Genomic DNA, 21,816 nt, shown 5'->3' with positions numbered 1-21,816 from the left:
AATCAATATTATATATGTTGAAGAAAATGAGCAACATGATTGATCACTGTGTTTTAATCTCAAATCTACAGTAGTACAACGTAAACACAGTAAATGTCTGCTTATAATAGTTCAAATAAATCAGATGCTTACACATTTAAAACTACTTTGCATCTATTTAAATATTCAAAATATTTTGAAGAGTGATGTATGACAGTTTTCCATTTTCCTTTTCACTCATGACTCCACACAATGACACACCTATTTGGCAGATGTTAATACACAGATCCCTGCAGGAAGAGAGAATGACTCTCATTCACTTATTGTTGCCTCCTTTCAAGTTACCAACAAAAGAAGAATTTATTTTACTCTACAAAAACAGAAAATTATGCTTTCAAGCTATGGTTCTTTGTGGATTACCTGCATGAATACCTTTTGCATTACAACAAATAAACTCTGACATAAAATTTTAATTAAATGTTTATCCCTTGTTATAATCCGGTGTGCACAATAGCTAAATTTCCTTTTAAATCTCAGCACAGAGTTTAGTTACTAGCTGCTCTGGAGCTCATAAATTCAGGAAAAAAAACATCCTTTCGGCAAAAGTGATGATGAAAAATATAATAATATAATAATAAACATCTATATTTCTCTGAACCTTTGTTAAAGTGGTGACATTGTGATGAAACTGACTTTTCAGTTCAGGGTCAGGGGTTACATTCGATTGCAATTGTAAACATCATCATTAACAGCAGCAGTATGGTAGCTGTAGTATTAATATTGGTTATTATTGTGACTCCTCAACATGATGAAACAACTTTCACTTTCCTGGTCGGAAAAGACTACAGTGTAAAACGAAAGCTGGCACAGTTGATACAGTGGTGATGTGATGGGAAAATCCCTTTTAACTGCCTCTATAAAGGACGGCAGTGCTTCAGTCTCACACAATAATTTGACATGCAGAAACGTGGATCACTACAAAGTAACACAACATGAAGATGAACATGAAGAAGATTTTTCCATTCAGAGGATGGACGAAACTTCGGAAGAGTGAAAGCAGGAAACCTTTAATAGAGCAGAACAACAACGAAGACATACAAGCTGGTAGGAGTCTAATGTCATTATTAGAATGTGCTGAGTCTGCATGTTTATATCTGCACTAGTGCAGTTGCTTTTAATCTGGACGAGCTGAATCATTCACTGTCTGGTTTAATTGTTATGGTGCTACAGCTTGAAAGGAGTCAAAGTCAGTTAAATATGTAAAACACTACCAGTAAACAATGTAAAAAAAACCTCTGAAAACAGTTATAAATAGGCATTTTTTTGGACAAAATAACTAAAGAAAGAGCACAAAAACTTGAAAATAATTGTACCTTTTGACTCTCGTCTGTTTCACTTCTCTGAGTGTGCTGAAGTGTGTTTTAATGAGACAATTCATACACTGTATATGCTAGGTTTTCTATTATAACACGAAGGGGCAGCACCCAGGTTTTGGTTCACAGCACTGAAGCCTCTATAGCTTCACTGTGAGCTTTGATCTACCAAAGTTTAGTGATTTTTTTTTTTTTTTTTTTTTTTAATGGCAGACAGCTTATGTCATGATAATCATACAAAATTATATGAAAATGCAGTTTAGTCACATAACTGCCGTAAACCCCCCACCACACACCTAAAATCCTCCAGAAACGTGCGGGGAAACAAGTAACAATATGTATAAAAATCTGGTGAAGATTGATTGATATTGATGAGGTCAAAACTAAATGCTGATGTAACATATGGAAATCAGGGCAGATCAGAGTGAGGCACGGCCTCTGGTGTTAATTTCAAGCATGCCGATTCGAGTAAACAAATATGTAGCACGAAGGGTGTGTCGAGCTGCACAACACACAGACAGACACACACACACACACACACACACACACACACACACACTCTATTGTTGTTCTTATGACGTGAAATGTTCCGCCTCGTGTGTCGTTAATTTGTTCGTGTTAACTCGCTGTTGGCTCTGGTTTTTATTTCCTCCTGCGCAGTATACAAACCGGTCTTCAGCTTTGATGTGACGGAGTGAGATACTTTAATTTGTTGCCAAGAAGTTCAATCAACCCATAAACCCCAGAATCTCGTGTCTTGGTTAGACTAAATGTGGACAAGACCAATTCAAAAACTAAATATATCTCTATTGGGTTTATCAAAACAGGAAAGGATTGAGTGTTTGCGGAGCTGTGATGCACGTGTGTGTGTGTAAAACCAGATTATTTCATTGGCCTCTTTCACAGGATACAACCATGCAGTTGACAGGTACGACAACCCTTTGGCTCAGAACAACATCAACATCGAACAGGAGCAGCGCTCGCAGAGAGAGAAAAACATCACCTTTCAGGAAATCGCTGAACTTCTTGGGGTGTCCTCCGAGACCACCAGCGACCCCCCTGAGGTCGGATCTTGCTGCTCAGAGCAGCAGACCGTGAATCAATGCACCGTTCACCTCATGCAATCATCTGCATCCCAGAAACTCCCGAAGCCTCCTGCAGGTCCGAACCAGAGCCTCCAGCAGCATCTGGCAAATGTGCACGACACCGTGATCAACGAGCTGTTGAGGCTCGGCCCCCTGCTGGAGTCCAAGGAGTTGATGGGATGCCTGATTGAATGCTACCACCGTCAGACGTTTCATCACCTGCAGCTTCTGCTCCAGGATATCAGATCCTCCAGGGATTCCTTCATGCTGATGAACTGGGTCCTACACACATATCTGAGGTATCTGCCAGCCTACTTGCATGTTAACCTACAGTATCTTCCACTTTCATTCAATCTGTTTTGTGCAGCCTTCAAAGTTTAGCTCAAAGCAATGGTTTAGGGAAATATGCTCAAGGCTCAGGTTATGTTCGAACTAGTTCATTCGATGTTTCTGAAGACAGAAAAGCAGCTAAAAATAGTTATGTCACGAAGACATATGATTGTATATTTCTGACATTGGTCCCCCCTAATCGGTGATCGGAAAGGGGTCAGGTGAAGGGGCTTTCAAAGGTTTTAAATCATCCCGTAAAACGTTCTGCACCCATGCGTATGGATGCCTTTTTATTAGTATGAAAAAAAAAAAATAAAACAAACTCTTCTAGTGGTGTTTAAGGATTACATGAGATCAAAAAATAAAACCATGTAATGTAACCTTGTAATGTTTTAACTATTTTCAGGGACAGATTTGAATGCAGAAAATGTACATCTAAGAATGTTGAAGTTTGCTAAGATTGACATCAAAGTGATAAAGTAGAATAATGTTTTAAATTTTTTTTATTTTAAAAGCATTTATTTACATGGGTGAAATTTGTTGTCTTTAATCTGTTTTTCCCACCAATATTTCTCATTTATTCTTTGCATTTTATTATGACTTTGAGACAAAAAGTTACTAGAAATGTGTCCTATTACAAACTTTTATTTTTAAAGAGTTTACCGGAAGTGTGAGTGTATTAGAATATGTATGTCTTTACACTAGGTCGTTACTAACATTGTTTTTATAATCTTTTTCCCCCTTTGACTTCCTCCTTTATCTCCTTCTAGCTAATATTTTTGACATGTAGAGTTTTAGACAGAGAAGTCAAATCGTGACTGTACCCAGTTCTAATGTTGGTATTTGTGGTACTTTCCCAGTGAGGAGCTTCTTGGTCATCCTGACCACCTACTGTTCCGTGAATGGGAAGCAAATGCCAAGAACAAAGTGCTTGAAAATGTTCAGGTAAGAATAAAAACTCATACACTGCGATAAATGCACACAAGGGAGAGGGCGAGGTCAGAATAAGGGATGTGATGCTTATTAGTTTGCCTTGTCTGGGTGTTTCTCACACAGAAAGAGATCAAAGGGTCCCTGGACAAAATCCTGCAGATTGAAGGAAGACAAGACTGCTGTGACAGCGAGGAAACTTATATTGGACTTTACGTGGACATAATTCAGGTAAGAAGAGCGTCTGACAGAATCAATCTGCGTAACTTGTATGCATGCTTGTGTGCAAACATTTGCATATTGAACACTTTTTTTTTATTTTTTTTTTGCCCCTCTTGAAGTGCATTAATGCCATGCCCAATGAAGCGCAGAAAATCAGCCCAGAACTGTATGATGGAGTGCGGGAGGTCTGTTTTGAGGAGCTGCAGATGTTTGTGGGGAAGTGAGTGGCTTTATTTAGTTCATCAGCCTTACGGTGACATGAATATTCATCACTAATCAGACTGTTGTTTTGACCACATATTCTCTCTGCTCTGCAGGTACATGGCGGAGCAGGATGGGCTTCTTGGAAAAAAAGCAAAACTGAACAAACCAGAAACTATATACTTCCTCAAGACTTTGAAAACCTGCAAAGAACTCAGGTGAGTGTTTGTTTCTCTTTTCCAGATCTTCATTCAATGTAATTTAAACTTCTTTGTTTTTGCTAACATAATAAAAGCACTCCACTGAAAAGGTCTGTGCAATATAGAAATGGAAGTAAAGGCCTCTAACTCAGAGTTTAAATACAGTAAGAGAAGCAATGGTAAATGACGATGCATGTTTTAAACATTGTTTATGTTCTCTGCTATCAGGAAGAACATCCAGACCAAAGGTGAAGGCGTCAGAACTTCCCTTCTTGAGGAAACTGTGGCAACACTTGGAAAAATTGAGACTTTTACTTTGAAACTCCTCATGAAAATTGTAGCTGACATCACAGAGGTATCAGTCTAAACTTAACCAGAAATATACAGTTTGCTGGAATTTCAAAATGCCCCAGTATAAGCATGCATTCCTCAGTTAAAAAAAAAATTAATGATATCACCTTTTCTGTTCCACAGCATCACCTTAAAAAATACTTTAAATCAGATGACAGGCAGCTCAGCTTGTTGGCTGCTTTAGAGGAGTATTTCCCCAAATTGGATTATGTTTTGGATGAGCAAAAGGTAAGAAGACAATTCTCCCACTGCCAAGTATATTAAATGTAATCTGTGAATAACAAAATACATATGCCCCAGTATATATATATACATATACACACATGTATACCAGAAATCATTCCATATATTTGTGTCCAAACACTTTCTGTTGCTGTTTTTTGCATCTCAGGTTGTGATGGACGAGGCGTATAAGATCATCGCTCACACTTACCTCGAACATCTTCTCAAAAGCAGCCAGCACAAACTGAGGCGGTTCTGGAGTCCAGATGTTGGGCAAAGAGTCGATGAAGATGCACATCAGCTTCACAGCACCATGTCGGACCTGGTGAGATCAACACTTCGGTCGCAATTGCTGCAGACAGTCGGTCTGATGTGAATGTGAACGATCTTAACGTACATCCCTGACCTGTATGTGTGGTGTTGCTTCAGGCTCCTGGAGTCCAGCAGTGGAACCAGATACTGCTGATGATCCCAGATGTGCTTGAGTGCAAATCCATTGACCTGCTGAAGCTCATAGTGGCGGAAAAACAGCAGGAGTTTGTGGGACAGAGGTAATTATCTGTTACAGGACACATCGACGCAGTTAAGGGGGATTCTCTGTATTTGTATTATTTTCTAAAAGTATAGAACAAAACTTGAAACATCAAAACCACAGCTCAAATGTATTTTATTTTTCCAGTATTCAACTGTTTGTCTTATTATTGGCCTATCAATCATCTGTGAAGCACTTTGAACTGCACCAAAATGCACAAAAAGTGGTATAGAAATAACGTTTGATTGATTGATCGACCAAAATCAGTATGTAACAAACCAAATTTCCCAAACATCACTTCCCACTTTAGACACCATCAATTTCTACCTGCGTCAAGCTAACGTTAGCATTATGTCAGATGTGAAGCTCAGGCAGATTTTATTTCTTGCATATCTAAATGATTAACAGCTAATTGCTGCAGGTGTTCCTCAGACACCTTGATTTGAAAATCTTTACATCTGCGGTCTCTGAACTGAACTGTCCGTTTCTCCTCAGCTCTGTATTGACTTCTTTATTTGTCATTGTTTGGATTTTCCTCAAAGCTGACAACATCTAGTAGTCGTTATAGGAACTGCATGTCACTCACCTGCTGGTGTTTTTCAGCATGGACCTGAAGCGCCTGCTGCGATGGAACGGTCTTTCTGAAAGGGAGGTGCGAGAGGTGCTGGAGGCCCTTCCCGGCAGTGAACCCACATACGGTTCTGGATCCTGGTTCTCTTGTCTCATCTGCTGCTGAAGGCCGAGCTGCTCGACTGCAGAGAGATTGTTCAACACATTACAGAGATTTTCAAGGGCTTTTCTGATCAAATCCTGTGAAGACTCACTCCGTTAAATGATTTCTAAAATATTTATATTAGACACTAAACAAATTTTTATCTGTGTACAAGAGGCTGCATGCGGTGGCCTGAATGTTGCAGATTTCCTTTAAATTGCTGGTGTCATTTCAGGAAAGAAACGTGAATTTTGTGTTATTCTTTTATGTAGGTTTGATTGTTTACCATGAAGGCAATGGTTGTTGTTATTTTTTGTCACCACAGAAGAAACCTCAAAAATAACAAAATCATCTTTGGTTTCATTGGTTGTTTACATTTGTGCATATGATGAAATATTCAGCTGGAGCTTGGCTGAGGGAGATTTACAAGATGGTACGAAATGTTTACTCGTAACCTTTGTGCAGAAGACTATATAAATGATATTTATTCTGAGTAAGAGATACATTTTAAAATAAAAACAATTTAAACTGATTGAATTAAAAGGGAAATGTTAAGATTCTCTTGTTCCCAACTGTTTAAATATTATTTTACTTTTACTTGAAATATTATTTGAAGTATTATTTATATGAATGTAGAAATCTTGTACATACATTTCCAGTATTTACGAGCCTGCAGCTGTCTGACGAGCACTTATGAATTATACTTGAAGTACAGATTCTGTCCAAACTTGACTCTTCTACTTCATCCTGAGAACTTATTTATTTATTAATATTATAGATAATAAAATCAGGTTGAAGATATGCTGGAATTTAAATTTTTAAATGATGCATTCCCATGAAACCAATTTCCGAGCTGTATTTTTTTGGTTTAATTGGGGGGCACGGTGGTGCAGTGGTTAGCACTGTCACCTCACAGCAAAAAGGTTCCGGGTTCAAATCCGGTCCTGGGCCTTTCTGTGCGGAGTGTGCATGTTCTCCCTGTGCTTGCGTGGGTTCTCTCCGGGTTCTCCGGCTTCCTCCCATCATCCAAAAACATGTACCTTAGGTCAGGTTACCTGGCGCCGCGCTAGTGGCAGCCTGCTGCAGCAGCTCCCCCCTGAGAGCCCCCCTGCTGTAGTGAAGAAATTTCCCCTCGGGGATTAATAAAGTGTATAAAATCAAAATCAAAAAATCAAATAAAGGTTTAGTTTTTCTACTCTGCTTCTTTGTTAATGTTATATTTTGTACTTTTATATTGTTTTTTTTTCTTGCTACCAATGGTGACAGGGTTTAAAAAAAACAAAAACACTTTTATGTCTGCAATGAAATCAATAAACTCGATTATAATTCACCACAACATATGTTTTTGACTATTTTTATTGTACCACCAGTAAAAAACCACTAGATGGAGACTACCATCAGTTTACTACGGTAACTTACGTCATGGTTTTAGTCCAGAGAGAAATCTGCGGTGTCTCACGATGTTTAAAAGAAGAGGAAGGAACATTTTTGCCAACTTTTTCATCTTCATGCCTCAAAAAAAGTGCAGGAGGCTCACAGGAAGGCAGGTCCAGGTACACGACGACAGGTAGAAGCAGGTACACGTCACAATGGCTGTAAGCAACACTTAACTGACAGGTGGAAATGGGCCAATAGATATCAATGCCGAGCTGATTGGATAATGAGAACAGCTGGGTAAGTGGGAGGTCAGGTGACTCAGAAAGGAGAAAGTTTATGGGGGCAATGAATGCAACAGTTTATGTTGGGGAAGTATTACTTGTTTACTTGACAATTAATCAAGCATTAATATAAAATCAAATTGACTATCTTTTACAGGACTGCAAAAAGTTATTATTTTCATTAATAATCATTAATCAGCTGATAATGTAATAAAATCATGATTTGACCGATAGTTTGATTTGTAAAGATAAAACTTTAAAAAAAAATGCACATCATAATTACCCAAAGTAAAACTTTCATAATGTTTCTTTAACATTATTTAAAAAATAATGAATTATAGCAGTAAAATAATTAAAAGGAGAAGCAGCAAATCCCTACAACTGAGAAGCTTCTTTGCATGAAAAAAGGTTTTTGTCAGTATATTAATTGACATAGTTTCAGCTCTAATTGTAAATATCATTGGTTAGTGTTATTAAATGATAGAGCATTGTATTTTATAAGATATTTGCAGGCTTTGTATGTTAAATCTGAATTTGTACAGTTACCAATGTAATTTGTGTAATTAAAGTAAATGTACTTTCCACCATTGATGATTAAAAACTGATAATGACACTAAAAAAATATTTTAATGAATAGGCTGTGATCCTGGTCTACATGGTCTAAATGCAAAATCTTAGGGTCAATTCCTCTAAGCGGGAAAACACTGTGGGAGTTTCCAGTTCATTCTGGAGATTCCAGATTATTAGCTTTAATAAGTTTTGTCATGACCTTCTCTCTCTCTCCCGGTGGGAAATTGTGGCCTCCCCCTTCCAGAGCACATCCTCCCTTTTTACACTTTCAGGAAAATAGCTCCATGCTGGCAGTTCTTTGTAGTGACTTCTTGAACAGACTCACATCCTTCCCCTGCTGAGCTGTAACTCTGAAATAATAAACTGGAAACACCTCAGCTCACTCAACGCAGTCTCGGTTCTCCCACAACAGGATTAATGACTTCCCTGAATTGTTCACATTTGGCTGCTTGTGACTAAAACACAGTAAAGAGGATTTAGAGGTCTCTGAAGCAGAGCATTTATTATAATACTCCTCTGATGAGGTGTCCATCTGTCACCTTTGACTTCCTTGTGGGGAATTTCATCAACTGTGATATTGTTATATATTTTTGGCCTCGCTAACAGTGGGACTTACGGGACAGCACTGCTGGTTTTCTGGTTGCTCCATCGCTTTGATTCAAGATAAAATCTCAAAACCTGTTGGATGGATGTTGACGGCAGTCCAGAGGATGAATCTTAGTGACCGCGCTGACTTTTTATACCGTGCACTTCCGTGCACTTAATGTTCATGTTTTTAGTCCTTGAACTCATCAAAGCTGCAGAAAATCTGCATCTACTTAAGGTCTTGTTGTTGTTTTTTTAATCTAATAACAACAAAAGCTAATTTAAATGTGCAGATCTGTAGAAAAAGTGGAAAATGTGGTTTGACATCTGTAAGAAAATGTATCAAATCACAGTTTTTTTACCATATTTATTTATAAATTTAACTTACATTTAACAGTTTACATTATGTACATCAGGAGACAAAACAGACATGCCTTCTTTCTATTTCACACGTGACAAAAAACGTGGTATTAAAAATAACAAACTGTGACACTGATTTGATATCATAAAATAGACACTATGAAATGATTGCACCTGCTAGTGCTGACCTGGTCCTCACAAAAACAGAGAAAGATACACACACACACACACACACACACACACACACACACACACACACACACACACTGACCCTGATTTTTCAGCTTTGAAATGCAAGATATTTACCAGCAATACTTGTATATTCATACAGTAACTACAACACTCGTTCCATCATGTAATCTTTGCACAATATTCCCTCCAGCCTGAGTAACATTTAACCCATAATACTTAGTACATATTCACATAGAAACACTGAAGTACAGGACGGTGTGCAGCTCAACTCTCAGCTGGTGCTATAGTGACGAAGAAACTAAATGTGTGCGACTCATTTGACGTCAAGTTTGGAGAAAAACGGCTGAATGTCACCACCAACGCTGGCTTCTTTCAAAGTGTCCAACAGAGTGGCTTTGATGGTTTTCCTGTTGGCTTTAGAGAGGTTCGTCTTCAGCCTGAGAAGAGCTGAAATGTGTTTTCCACTGTGGGGGGGAAAGAGGGGGGTTCAATTCTGATCATGGATTACAATAAGTTTATTATTCATTGTCTCAAACTGTGTAATAAAGTTTAAGTTAATCCAGAGTGTGAAGGATACCTGAGGTCAGGATAAGCAAATCCCAGTGAAACTACTTGCACCTGCAGGGCAGGGACATCTTGGAGTTTCAGCACTTCTCCAATATTGGTCAGGATTTCCTTCAACCACTCGTCCTTTAATCCCTGTGAAGACAGAGCAGGTACCTCCGTTCAGTCTCCTAACGTCAACAGTAATCTAAAAACCTTGTGTTTGAGGCAGGATTTCATGTTTTGAGTTGACAGTAATTAAGTTTTACACTGGATCAGTTCAGTCAAAAAACTATTACTCAATTGACACGGTGTCATGTTTAAATAATGGTAAATTCCAGTTGTTTTTTTGGATAGTTTGCCTGCAGTCTTGTGAAAAGTACCGGTCCCAGTGCAGAGCTTTGTGGAGCTCGACGACCAACTTTTGTGTGGATGAAAGAGTCATTGTTGGCATGAACAAGACAGAATCTGTGATAAATTTGATTTAAACCGGCCTCTTGTGGTTCCTTAAAGCCTTTTGATATGGACAGTAGTTTTTGTAGTCTTTCATTTTGTTGTCCTATCTATTTTATTCTAAATTTTAGATGCTAAAAACCAGAAATCATGTGGCCGGGTGATCACATTAACATAAAAGTAAACCAGTATTTTCTACCTAAGTTCAGTCAAAATTTGTCCAGTTAAGATTTCGTGTTTGATTAATGGGCTTGTTGATATCAGGTCTCAGTGCCGGGATAAATGAGAGTGATTAGTTACACTGAAGTCTCACCCTTTCGTTGAATATCTTGTGCAAACTCTCCGCGTCGTCTCTCACAGTCATGTAAGCCTTCTCCTGACGATCCTTGTCCTTCAGTCTGACCTCTCCTCTCAGGAGCCTCCTCACATATTCCTCCGTCACTTCCTGGTAAAGCTGGCCAATCAGCTCCTGAGATTAATTCAATCATCTCATCAGTAATTGTAGTATATTTTTATTTAGTATAAAACTTCCCTTCCTGTTTTCTTCACTTTACCTGGTAACAGGACTGAGTCGAACCCTGAAGCTCCTGAATCTCTTCTTCCATGTCGATCAGCAGGTTCTCAAACACGTTCTTGTTCAGCCAGTCATTGGTTCCCAGCTTCTGGTAATGAGGCTGTGTGAGGTACAAACACGAGGCATTTTATTTTATCTCTCACTTTTACAACAGACACCCCATCCAGTCTTGTTTTCAGGACATCCCATAAAAAAAAAATCCCAAAAGTAGAAACTGGAGGAAAGTGCATCTGTCGGGGATTATTTTCATCAGCGGAGTAATCCACATTTGGACCTCTACATTGTGTGTAAGTGAGAATAAACTACAAATTCTGTCTTTAAATGTGTTGTAAATAAAGTTACCTTGAGGACCTTGTGCACAGGACTTAATAAATAGGTGTGTGCTGACTGTTTCATGTCAGTCAGAACACACAAACAGTTTCTCCTCACGTCGTCCGGGAACAGACGGCTCCTCCGATCCAGGAAGTCCCTGCAGACAGAAGACACATCAGCTCACAGTGACGCGCTCTCCTGTTGCTATATATTTCGATCCGACTCGTCGGATGAGAGACGCACCTGAACTGTTCTACGCAGCCGAGGTTTGCCTTGACGAAGGCTCTGCTGTTCGGCCTGTTCTGCTTGCTGACGTCTTCTTGGAAGACTTTGAACCTGCAGGAATTTGTGTTTGAATGAAAAACTCTTTGCTCTCATAAAACAAAATATCTTTTAAAATGATGCTATTTAGAAAAATAACGATGTCTATTGTTACCTGTGCATTAAACCTTCCAGCTGGTGCGTTATGCTCTGGGCCTTCTGCAGGTCTCCGACGACTGTTTCTGCTGATGTCACCTTACCATTGATGAGCTGAAGACCGACAGAGGACACAAATCAGCGACAGCATTTTACATAATATTTTTTTTTACATTTAACGTGCAGTTAAACTAACACAAAGCACCAAACCCACTTGTGTGCAGTGGTAGAGCATTATTACAAAGCAGCAGGATCACGGCAGGTCTTTAACACTGTGACCTTGATCGAACAAAAACAAACATCTTCCTGGTTGGTTTTTCTTTTTTTTTTAAGTTTAGCCGGTCTATTAGTTTTTTCAGTTAATATGTGAAACAGGCTAGAAAACTCCTGAAGTTTCCTGGTCTAAACTGTAGAGCAGAATATACGGATAAACATTTTGTTTTCTCGTGATCAAAAGAAGCAAAAGAAAACATTAAAATACTATGTGATTTCACCTTAACAAACTATTATAATAAGGTATGCAAACCGCTCTGTTTTCGGTGTGTTTGAACTTCTATGAAATACGAACAGTGAACATCAGAAAACAGTAAAGATGCTGAAACTCACTGTAGACTCCTTTCACACTGATTTCACATTTCTGTTACCATTAGATAGAAAAATGTCATTAATAGCAGCTTTAACATCATGCTGATGTGTTGATATTTTACCTGAATGATGTCGTAGGCCAGGGGGCTGTCGTAGCAGCCGTCCTCTCTGGTCGGCTCCTCTCCTTTATCCCACTTCTCCTTCGCTTCCGCCAGGATTTGGACGATATAAGTGGTCAGCACACTCTGAAAGCACGACAACACACCGCTGTCACTACGACACACAGTCTTTCATGCACGGTGTTTGTTTCTATTTACACATTTAAATATTCAAGCTTATAATTGTATCTACATTTATAAAACTAAAACTTCACTACTGGCTCTTAGAGGCTGCAGTAATTCTTACAACTCACAATAAAGCAATAAAAGAAACATATACAGTCCTGATGATTGTGTTACTGCTAAAATACAACCTAGTCAATAAAATTAGGCGGGGGATTATCTTCTGCAGAGTCTGAATAATCTCCCTAAATTTCATGGCAATATTCCAATCTTTGTATTTCTAAACACGCCACACTTAAATAAACTGGGGTCACCTGTTCATTACTCAGGTAATGTTTCTCCAGAGGCTGCAGTAACTCTTTGGGCAGCAGCTTTCCCAGCGCTTCAGTATCGATCTCACCGACCAGCTCCGGCTTCTGAAGGATTCTGACACACAAAGCAGGAAACACACAAACTTGGATTAACACCTCGGGTCATATTAGAGCTACACAATTAGGATTGCACGTGGATTTTGCATATTATATCAGATACATATGCACTGTTTTGCATATGTAAATCACAGTGTAAACTTTCCCTCAGTCTTCTGACACATATTCTACATTTCCAAAAGAACGTCAGACTCTGCAGACCATAAATATTCATGACAAATTTAAGTGATTTCATGAACCAAATTGTTAATAATGAAGACCTTTTGACCTGATGGAGAAGCTAGTGGGAAGACAACATTGCCATCAAAACAACTGGGGTTTAACCTTTGACCTTAAAGTAGCTCTACAACAATCAGCAAGTAAGGCCGGCCTTCTGAGTTTTACTTATAAGCATTTAAATAAACTATAAAAAGTACAAAAAGTCATTATGCAGAATAATATTAAATGATACTTTATCATACAGCAACTTTAATGCTGCAGCAACCTGAGTTACTTTATATGCTTGTAAGTTTTTAATCTTTGATAATATTAATCTGCAAAGTAACTGGTAATCAAAACTGTAAAATAAATGTAAATTATCATGAAGAAAAGTTCCTTAGAAACTATTGTGGGAAGTATTTGGTGAGAAATCTTGGTCTGTTTGGATCCGTGTGTTTGACAGGTGATGGACGTAATGAAGAGAAAAATATACCAACACAGTACAGAATGCACCCAGAAATTCAAGGTGCTGCTTCAAACATAAACCGCATTGACGACTCACCCGGGATAAAACTCGTTCACCCAGCGCAGGACGAAAGTGCTGTCCTTGTCGTCCAGAACAAAGTCTGCGATCTTCCTGAATCTGGCACTGAGGGTTTGGTGGTACAGTTTGGCGTAAAGGTTACAGATGTCCATCTCCGGCGGGTAGCAGCTCTTCACTTCCTTCACCACCAGCAGCAGGTCCTCCTTCAGCTGCCGGCCCATGCTGTTGATGTCGGCCTGGATGGACGACTGCTGCGCCTGGTCGGGAGGCGCGGTCGAGGGGTTGTCCAGGCGTCCCTCCACCAACATGGCGAGCGCCGCATCGTGGCGCTTCCACAAGCCACTGGGCCTCCAGGCCGGCGGGGTCCGAGACGACTCTTTCCACAGCCGGTCCTGCTCCTCCTCCTGCTCGATGGCCTTCACGGCAGACGTCAGGGCCGAACTCAGACCAGACGCTGCTCTACTGTTCGTCTGCTCACAGCTGAGAGACAGACTCTGCTGCACGGTCCGAAGAACGAGCTTTTCAAGGGTTCTGTGGTCTGCAGCCAGCTTGTCCGCTGCCTCTGCAGCTGTTATCTCCCCAAACAGAAGATTCTCTCTGTCCATCAGCAGGCGGCTGGCCTCACAGAAACGTTCTTTCTCCAGGTTTTGTTCGAAGGTGAGAATCACTGAGGGAGAAAAACAAAGAGAAGGCTTTGTTTTGAACTGTCGAACATGTTTATAATAAAATGAGGCATTTAAACATCCAGGATGAAATGTGGATTATATATTTAAGGCAGCAGTGTCAGAAAGAAGTGCAAATTGCCTTCACAAATTCCTACAGCTCCATAGCTTCTTCTCTGACCAGCAGAGCCAGAAGATCTTTAATGTTACAGAAGAAAATGGGGAAAATTCAAATGTACAGGTTTAAATCCTCATATGTTTGTTATTGTGTTAGTCATAAAGAACTTAAAAGATTAGTCCATTCTCAAAACAGCGGCAGAAAATATTCAGCAAAAACATCAATCATCAAATAATTTTAGTTATACAATCATTGCTTTATTGTAAAATGTATAAAGCAGACTAAGCAACTTAAAATTGAATAACTATGTCAGTTAATCTATGTCAATTAATCAATCAACAAAAAAATAACTTGCAACTGTAATTTGTAATTTATTAGTAAATATTCATCAGTTCCAATGTAAATATTTGCTAGTTTTTATCATTCTCTGATAATATGTGTATTGAGTATCTTTAAGGTAACAGTTTCATTTTTACAGTTTAAATGTAATTTTAAAACCTAAATAATCAATCTGTAATGAAGATAATCATTTTAATAGACTGTTTTGGAGGAGATTGTTTTGTCTAATACTTGTCAGAAGTCTTCCTGAGTCGTTTTATTGTCTATGTTTGGCACGTTATTTCAGTCAGGCTGTACCACTGGAGTGTATGATGACCTTTCCTCTTTGTGATCATTATCATATTCCATTTCTGTGTTATCCGCACTGAGAGAAATTTTAGACTCCCTAATATTTCCCATATTTTTGCTTCAGAGAACTCTTCAGTTTACAGTGTGTTTTCTTCTACTTTACAAAACATTTTTTGAAGTTTGTAACAAACTATAAAAACTATAATCTCACCGATTGGACACTCCTCATGGGGCTCCTCATCACCGGATGGCCGATGTCCATCTGTCGTGGCTGGATTGCTGACGCCGGCCTGACTTGTGGGGCCTCTCCGGAACCTCTGGAGTTGTCCTCTGAACCATCGTCCTCCCGCAGATCTCCTGCTGTGATCCGCCTGCGCCAATTCTGACTGGGTTCGCATCCTCATACCTGCAGAGGACCAAGAAAAGCGCTGCAAAATCTGTGTTTGGAGGAAAAAAATGCAGCCCAGTGTTTGTCAATTCAAAAAACAAAGCATGTCGGAATCTAAAATATTAAAGTCTGTGCAACAAAGCTGTAGGTTCTTTCTAGTTTTTACAATTGTTGCGTCTCCCTAATTACTTTTTAATAGGCTGAGGCAGCGGTTAAATTAGCATCTAATAAAGCTATAACCACATTAATTGTCAACAACATAAGCAAGCAGCAAAAAAAATAATATATTGCATTTGAATTTAACGCTTTTTGGCTGATATCTATCACTTTCATTTTTCCTTTTTAATGTTTAAATCGGCTATTCTAACTTTCAACATTACCTTTGCATTTGTAGATAATGCTATTTTCAGAAAATTAAAAGTTTATCTGTTAAACTTTTGATATAACTAATTTCCTGTTGTGTTACTTTCAAAATAAAACCCCAACGGACACGTTTTAGTTGTTTGTGCATACCATATCAAAAGTGAAATAAAAACATATATTAAAATAGTAATCTGAAATGCAAAGATATTTTTATCAATCAATTAAGTAAGTAATCAACTTATTACTGAAAAAAGAGAACATTGACAGATAGACAGAAGAGAACAGATAACAGAATTTAAGGCAAATTAAATCAAAGTTAACTCTGAAGTGAAGAAAGTAACTTTTTTAAATGAAACATGCTACCAACCAGTCCAGACAGGCAGATAAACGTCTGTTGTGTGGTAGTTGTGTCCGCTCTCTCAGCAGATGCTTTTCACTCTGATCTCACAGTCGCTGCTCTGTTAGTCAGAGTAGAGCTGCTGTCTATTTAAGACAGAAGAGAGCTCCTCCTGCTGGATCATGTAAATGAACGAGTTCAAGAGCAGTGGAAAAACACAGACACACACACACACACACAACTTATTTTTAGACACCAGCGCTGTGGCAACGTCCTGACCACAGTCGAATGTCTCCACTATCATGGATTGTTCTGCAATTTTTTACAGAATTTTGCTCATGCTGCCCTGCAACTCTGGTGATCCCCTTAATTTGAGTCTAGCGCCACCAACAGGTCAACAACACTGTAAGCAGCAAAGTTGTCTTAAGTTTTCAGAAGTTAACAACTTTGTTTTTGTGTGTGTAAAACTGCAACTAATAATCATTTTTATTCAAGATTATGCATCAAAAAAACATCCAAAAACTTAAAAAAAAAAAAAAAAAAAAGTATCTCCTAGGGCGCAGAGTGATGTAAGAAAATGTTTTGTTTTGTTTAAAAATGACAAATTCACATATTTGAGAAGTCGAAACCTCCAAATATTCAGTTGCGGGGATGCCAGGATTCAGGGACGGATTAACGCACGAACGGGGCTTTGGGCAAAAAGTAAGCTGTGGGTTTAGTTGCAAGCAAAATAAATGCAAATTTACTTAAGAATATGCACCATCTAGGTCTTTTATCAACTGGAATATCAAAAGCCACTCAAGAGGACACATAATACATAAAAAGATGACATAAAAATAAAGAACCAGGTTGCATTAGTTCAGGAGAGTTCCCCACTTTACCCAGTTTGTTATCCAGCCTTGACACCATTACGTCCACACAGCCTGCTGTTGACATAACGCTGCAAACCGCTTTTTCTCACCTTTCACTCTTCATGATCTGCAGGCAAAACAGCTGCAACAGACACATCGCTGCTGAAGTTCTCCCTCCTCTCACGGTACATGACGCTCACAGGACAAAAAAGGCCCCACTGTCCCATTGTTGACCTCTTCAGGGCCTCCATGGTGTGCAGCGAGTTCGTACATGCCTTCCTCGTGATTTTTAACCCTCGTGTTGTCCTTGGGTCAAAATGACCCGCAGCTGTGTTCAACCAATTTCTATTTTATTTTCACATTTTTTGGGATCATTGGTGACAAGGAGGCTGTGAGGGTTTCTTTAAAGAATGATGACCAATGATCCCAAAAAATATAAAAATATAGAAATAAAATAGAACTTGGTTGAACACAGCTGCGGGTCATTTTGACCCGAGGACAACAGCAGGGTTAAGAACCTCTGCCTTCATCTATCCTCTGTTATCTCGACCAGACAGATGCCTCTCTCTGTCTGTAGGTGTCCCACTCTCGCTCTGTAGGTGCCAACTGAAAACACCCTCACGATGCTGACTTGTAAACGATTCCTCTTACCTGTCGGCCAACAGGATCTGAAGGAGAAACAGCCGCGGTCCGTTGAACACATGACTCCTGAAGGCAGCGAGAGTCACAGGTGTGATTAAATCATAACAAAATTACACAAGAGAATAGATCCCCACACACAGTAATTACTGTTGCATTTAATGCATAAACAAAAAAGTGAAAGGACATAAAAACACATGAGAACAGAGGGAAGAAAAAAAAAATCAGCTACTGAAAATACACATTTTCTATGATAACAGGCTTATTATTGAAAGAAGAGAACATTCTAGAGATGATACAGATAACATCAATTAAGGCAAATTAAATCAAAGTTAACTCTAATGTGAAGTAAGCAACGTTTTGAGATGAAACATGCTACCAACCAGTCCAGAAAGGTAGATAAATATCTGTTGTGTGGTAGTTGTTTCCGCTCCCTCTCAGATGTTTCTCAACCTGACCTCAGTCGCTGCTCTGTTAGTCACAGTACAGCTGCTGCGTCGTTTTAAGGCTCTTGAGTCTCTGCAGCAGCTCGACCTGAGTGAAACGAGAAGGTGCAAATAACGTTTGATGTCAGGATGTTGTTTTAAGTCACACTCAGCACTAATTTCCATTCGTACACTGATGCATGTTTGCACGTATGATGTGACAATGAACAGATGAAAACCAAATATCAAGCTTTAAAAAAAAAAAAAGAAGAAGTTTATACCCTCACCCTTAAACTCTCTCAGTAAAATATTCTTGAATCTAAAACATCATTCCACATTTTTAAAATTTTTAACTTCAAACCAGAAAATACTGGATTTTACTATCTTCCACATTAACTGCCTCCATATGACTTCCAATCACACAAAAAGCACTCAGGCCCTCATCAGTAACACTTTCTGTACAAAACTGAAGGTAATTCATGCTACAAATAAATCAAAGTAGGTTTTCACTTCCTTAGAAAACGCAGAAGCTTGTTTTCCGAACTTATATTTTTTTAACAAGAGCTCTCAGACACCTCGCTGACTTATAAATAATCATTTACAGGCAGCTGACCTGAATTTAAAAGTGTTGTTTCCTTCTTGCTCAAACGAGTTCAATAAATAGGATTTTAAAGTACTGGAACAGAGAAAAATAAATCTGACGAAACAACCCAGACAGAATATCTGCAGATCCTGAAAAGCAGCCGAATCAGTTTCAGTACTGGAACAGAGAAAAATAAATCTGACGAAACAACCCAGACAGAATATCTGCAGATCCTGAAAAACAGCCGAATCAGTTTCAACAAAAGAGAGAAAAAGGGTCAGTTTGTTGGGGTTTCTATTTACAGAAATCAAATATAATACTCATAATTAGGATTTCATTAGTGTATGATCACCTGAAACGAGGAATTGTTGTGTTTGTGTTACCTGAGAATGAACCTGACATTGCGCTACACAGGAAGCGGATCCTCTTCCGCGGCCATTTTTCTACAGTAGCCCTGAAGGAACAAACACAACACTTGCACTGAGGAGAAGGACCTCCATAGATTCTCCTCCATCCATGAAAGGGTGTTGTGCAGCAAGGGATGCTCAGTTGGTTGCAATCTGCTACTCCATAGTAGCCTGCTTTTGCTGACAGCTTCAGTCTTACTGCTGTGATTAAAGTCTGTTAAACCCTGTTAGCATTAAGGCTTGCTAAACCACCGTGAAGGACGGACCAATTAGCGACCAGGGGGCTACGTGCAATGACGTTGAAGGTATTCTGTTTCTAAATGTAGCTCCAACAATGGCAAAATTTTACGTCAAAATGTTATCGCATTTTGAACATCTATCCATCCATTATCTGTACCTGCTTTATCCTGAACAGGGTAAATGGGGGGCTGGAGCCTATCCCAGCTCACTTTGGGCGAAGGCAGGGTCCACCCTGGACAGATCACCAGTCTATCACAGGGCCAACACGTAGAGACAGACGGAAACAAAGACCATTCACGCTCTCATTCACACCTAAGGGCAATTTTGTAGAATCACCAATTAACCTGAGACGCATGTCTTTTGGATGGTGGGAGGAAGCCGGAGTACCCGGAGGGAACCCACGCAGGCACAGGGAGAACATGCAAACTCTGCACAGAAAGGCCTGGATTTGAACCCCAAACATTTCTGTTGTGAGGCGACAATGCTAACCACTGCAACACTGTGCCGCCCATATTTTGAATATGAAAATCATAATTTTGAGTTCATCATAATTCACCATTCTCTATGGCAACATTTTCACTCACAAATGTAGAATGTCAAAAATCTCCCCCAACTTCACCGGATTTTTGGGTGAATTTAAAGATTATGTTAAAGACTCTCAAACGGATTAATACTGAGAGAAGTAACAAAACTGTCCAACTGTATGAAGAAATTTTGTTCAATAAAGTTCTCATTCTTAAAAAACAAAACAAAGCTCCAACAATGCTTCAGCTCGATGGCACTCAATTCTCCGCACTGCTCCTTTAAACATGGTGCCATTGAAAGTCGTCCTACTGGCACCTCTAAATATCACTAATTAACATGTTTTAATGTAGTTGTTTAACCCCTTCTGTCCCTCAGTATGGCATCAGCACAATATCGCAATAGTTTCAGGGGGAACTACATAGAGGAACTGTGTCTCGAGGGGTTAAACGTGTTTCTTTCTGTTTCTTACAAATCCAAAGAAATTAAATAAAAAATGATCATGAAACTAACTGGTTCCTCAATAAACCTATTGTGGCACATTTGTTTTTTAATTGAAAGTATATTTCAGACAACGTGACTGTGGCCCTCCACCTGTCCACTTGTGTTTTACAAAATCTCCTGAAGCTTTGAAACACAGAAGGTTTTTAAAAGGATGATAACTAACGCTGTGTGTGTTATGTTTACGAAAATTGGGATCATAGGTGGAAAATCACATTGAGAAAACAATCTTTGCACACGTTTTTGACTGTATCATATGATCTTCATCACTTGATGGAGTTTGAACAGTTTTTATGAAAGTGCAGAAGAAAGGTCCATGAAGTGCACAAACAAAATGGAAATTTGGTCATCTGCAAATGATCCATGGAAGTCCATGTGCTGTTCCAAGTCTTGTAATATGTTCAAAGAGCTATAAGTTGAAGGCTGTCGGTTCATTATCAGGAATGAATTTTCAACCAAACCTAATTCAAAATATAGACCTTTTTACTCCAGTACAATATGATTTATTTGTTGACGGTCAATTTGTGTGTCAAACCTAATGCAGTTTTTTTTAATAATTACATTTAGACCATGGATTGGACATTTATTAAATGCAAATTTTGAAGTATTTGTAAGTATTTGACACTTTACAGGAAGTTTTTTGGTCTTTCTCTTGCCAGAAGAGGAACCGTTTTGTGTCTTAATAATGTTTGCGTGAATTATTTTTTTTATTAACAGCATTCCTTTCCACAATGTCACAACAAAAACCCACTGAGTTGATTGACATACAACAGCCGTGTTGGTTCACTGTAGCCTTTGCCAATCGCGAGACGATATGAAAAGTGAAAATAGCAGAACTGCTGCATGACAGGTGAAACAAAGCAGGCGCCTGTGTAAAACAGGAACCGGCAGACACTACATTAACCACAGGCGGGAGTATGTAGAAACAAACATGTATTTTAAGAAAAAGGAGCATTTACAAGAAATATAGTATTTAGTATCAACTGCTGGCTTTTTCAGAAAGCATTTCTTTGCAGCGAGGCCAAACTGTTTAGAAACACATTTTCAGAGTCAATAATCTCTGAATGTTTAGTCTTGGCTTGTCTGGGGTGTTTCTCAGAGTCTTACACCTGGAGACGAACACTTTTTCTCATACTGAACTCCTTTTTTAAAAGACAGATGAGACTTGCCCAAAAAAAAAAATCAAATCAGTTACTAAAGAAAGAGATCCTGGAATTGTTGTTGAACTCTCTATGAAAGCACAATGCAAAATTATGCTACCATCACAAATAAAAACACCATGACCTCAGTAATTCCTTCAAAAATTAAATGATTTG

At 38.9% G+C, this 21,816-nt stretch overlaps 2 protein-coding genes across 6 annotated transcripts; one reads left to right on the top strand and one right to left on the bottom strand.

Annotated features, from left to right (window-relative positions):
* Positions 1-971: 971 nt before the first annotated feature.
* LOC138204911 (exocyst complex component 3) lies at positions 972-6,606 on the top strand. The gene is made up of 11 exons (XM_069160454.1): positions 972-1,083; positions 2,259-2,736; positions 3,628-3,712; positions 3,824-3,928; positions 4,039-4,139; positions 4,237-4,338; positions 4,549-4,675; positions 4,795-4,899; positions 5,063-5,218; positions 5,323-5,444; positions 6,029-6,606. The coding sequence occupies exons 1-11, from the start codon at positions 972-974 to the stop codon at positions 6,159-6,161; spliced, it is 1,626 nt and encodes a 541-aa protein (XP_069016555.1). The 3' UTR covers positions 6,162-6,606.
* Positions 6,607-9,306: 2,700 nt separating this feature from the next.
* LOC138205132 (tumor necrosis factor alpha-induced protein 2-like) lies at positions 9,307-18,303 on the bottom strand. 5 transcript variants are annotated; one of them, XM_069160852.1, is made up of 13 exons: positions 18,206-18,303; positions 17,835-17,891; positions 15,456-15,650; positions 13,856-14,504; positions 12,982-13,093; positions 12,509-12,631; positions 11,821-11,915; positions 11,628-11,720; positions 11,415-11,541; positions 11,053-11,172; positions 10,812-10,967; positions 10,080-10,201; positions 9,307-9,966 (listed from the first exon to the last, which is right to left on the bottom strand). In XM_069160852.1, exons 2-13 carry the CDS (start codon positions 17,884-17,886, stop codon positions 9,816-9,818), a joined length of 1,995 nt encoding a protein of 664 aa, XP_069016953.1. In that variant the 5' UTR covers positions 17,887-17,891; positions 18,206-18,303; the 3' UTR covers positions 9,307-9,815. The 5 variants fall into 5 exon arrangements, with proteins under 5 accessions (XP_069016953.1, XP_069016955.1, XP_069016957.1 ...); XM_069160854.1 differs by lacking the exon at positions 18,206-18,303 and adding an exon at positions 16,363-16,507 and having other exon boundaries at positions 17,835-17,849; XM_069160856.1 differs by lacking the exons at positions 17,835-17,891; positions 18,206-18,303 and adding an exon at positions 17,294-17,824.
* Positions 18,304-21,816: the final 3,513 nt, after the last annotated feature.

The sequence above is a fragment of the Embiotoca jacksoni genome, unplaced genomic scaffold (genome assembly GCF_022577435.1).
Source record: "Embiotoca jacksoni isolate LCO1_2020_lvr unplaced genomic scaffold, fEmbJac1.0.p SCAF_27, whole genome shotgun sequence".
NCBI lineage: Eukaryota > Metazoa > Chordata > Actinopteri > Embiotocidae > Embiotoca > Embiotoca jacksoni.
Note: the sequence above shows the minus strand (reverse complement) of the source record. Positions and strands in the feature narration are given on the sequence as shown.

Excerpts from the sequence above, each read along its gene's own strand:
- LOC138204911 (XM_069160454.1), top strand. The coding sequence starts at position 972 with ATGAAGATGAACATGAAGAAGATTTTTCCATTCAGAGGATGGACGAAA. Across the intron at positions 4,339-4,548 it reads AAAACCTGCAAAGAACTCAG|GAAGAACATCCAGACCAAAG; the intron begins GTGAGTGTTTGT and ends CTCTGCTATCAG. Across the intron at positions 5,219-5,322 it reads ACAGCACCATGTCGGACCTG|GCTCCTGGAGTCCAGCAGTG; the intron begins GTGAGATCAACA and ends GTGTTGCTTCAG.
- LOC138205132 (XM_069160852.1), bottom strand. The coding sequence starts at position 17,886 with ATGTGTTCAACGGACCGCGGCTGTTTCTCCTTCAGATCCTGTTGGCCG. Across the intron at positions 11,916-12,508 it reads TGGCCTACGACATCATTCAG|CTCATCAATGGTAAGGTGAC; the intron begins GTAAAATATCAA and ends GTCGGTCTTCAG. Across the intron at positions 9,967-10,079 it reads TTTGCTTATCCTGACCTCAG|TGGAAAACACATTTCAGCTC; the intron begins GTATCCTTCACA and ends TCCCCCCCACAG.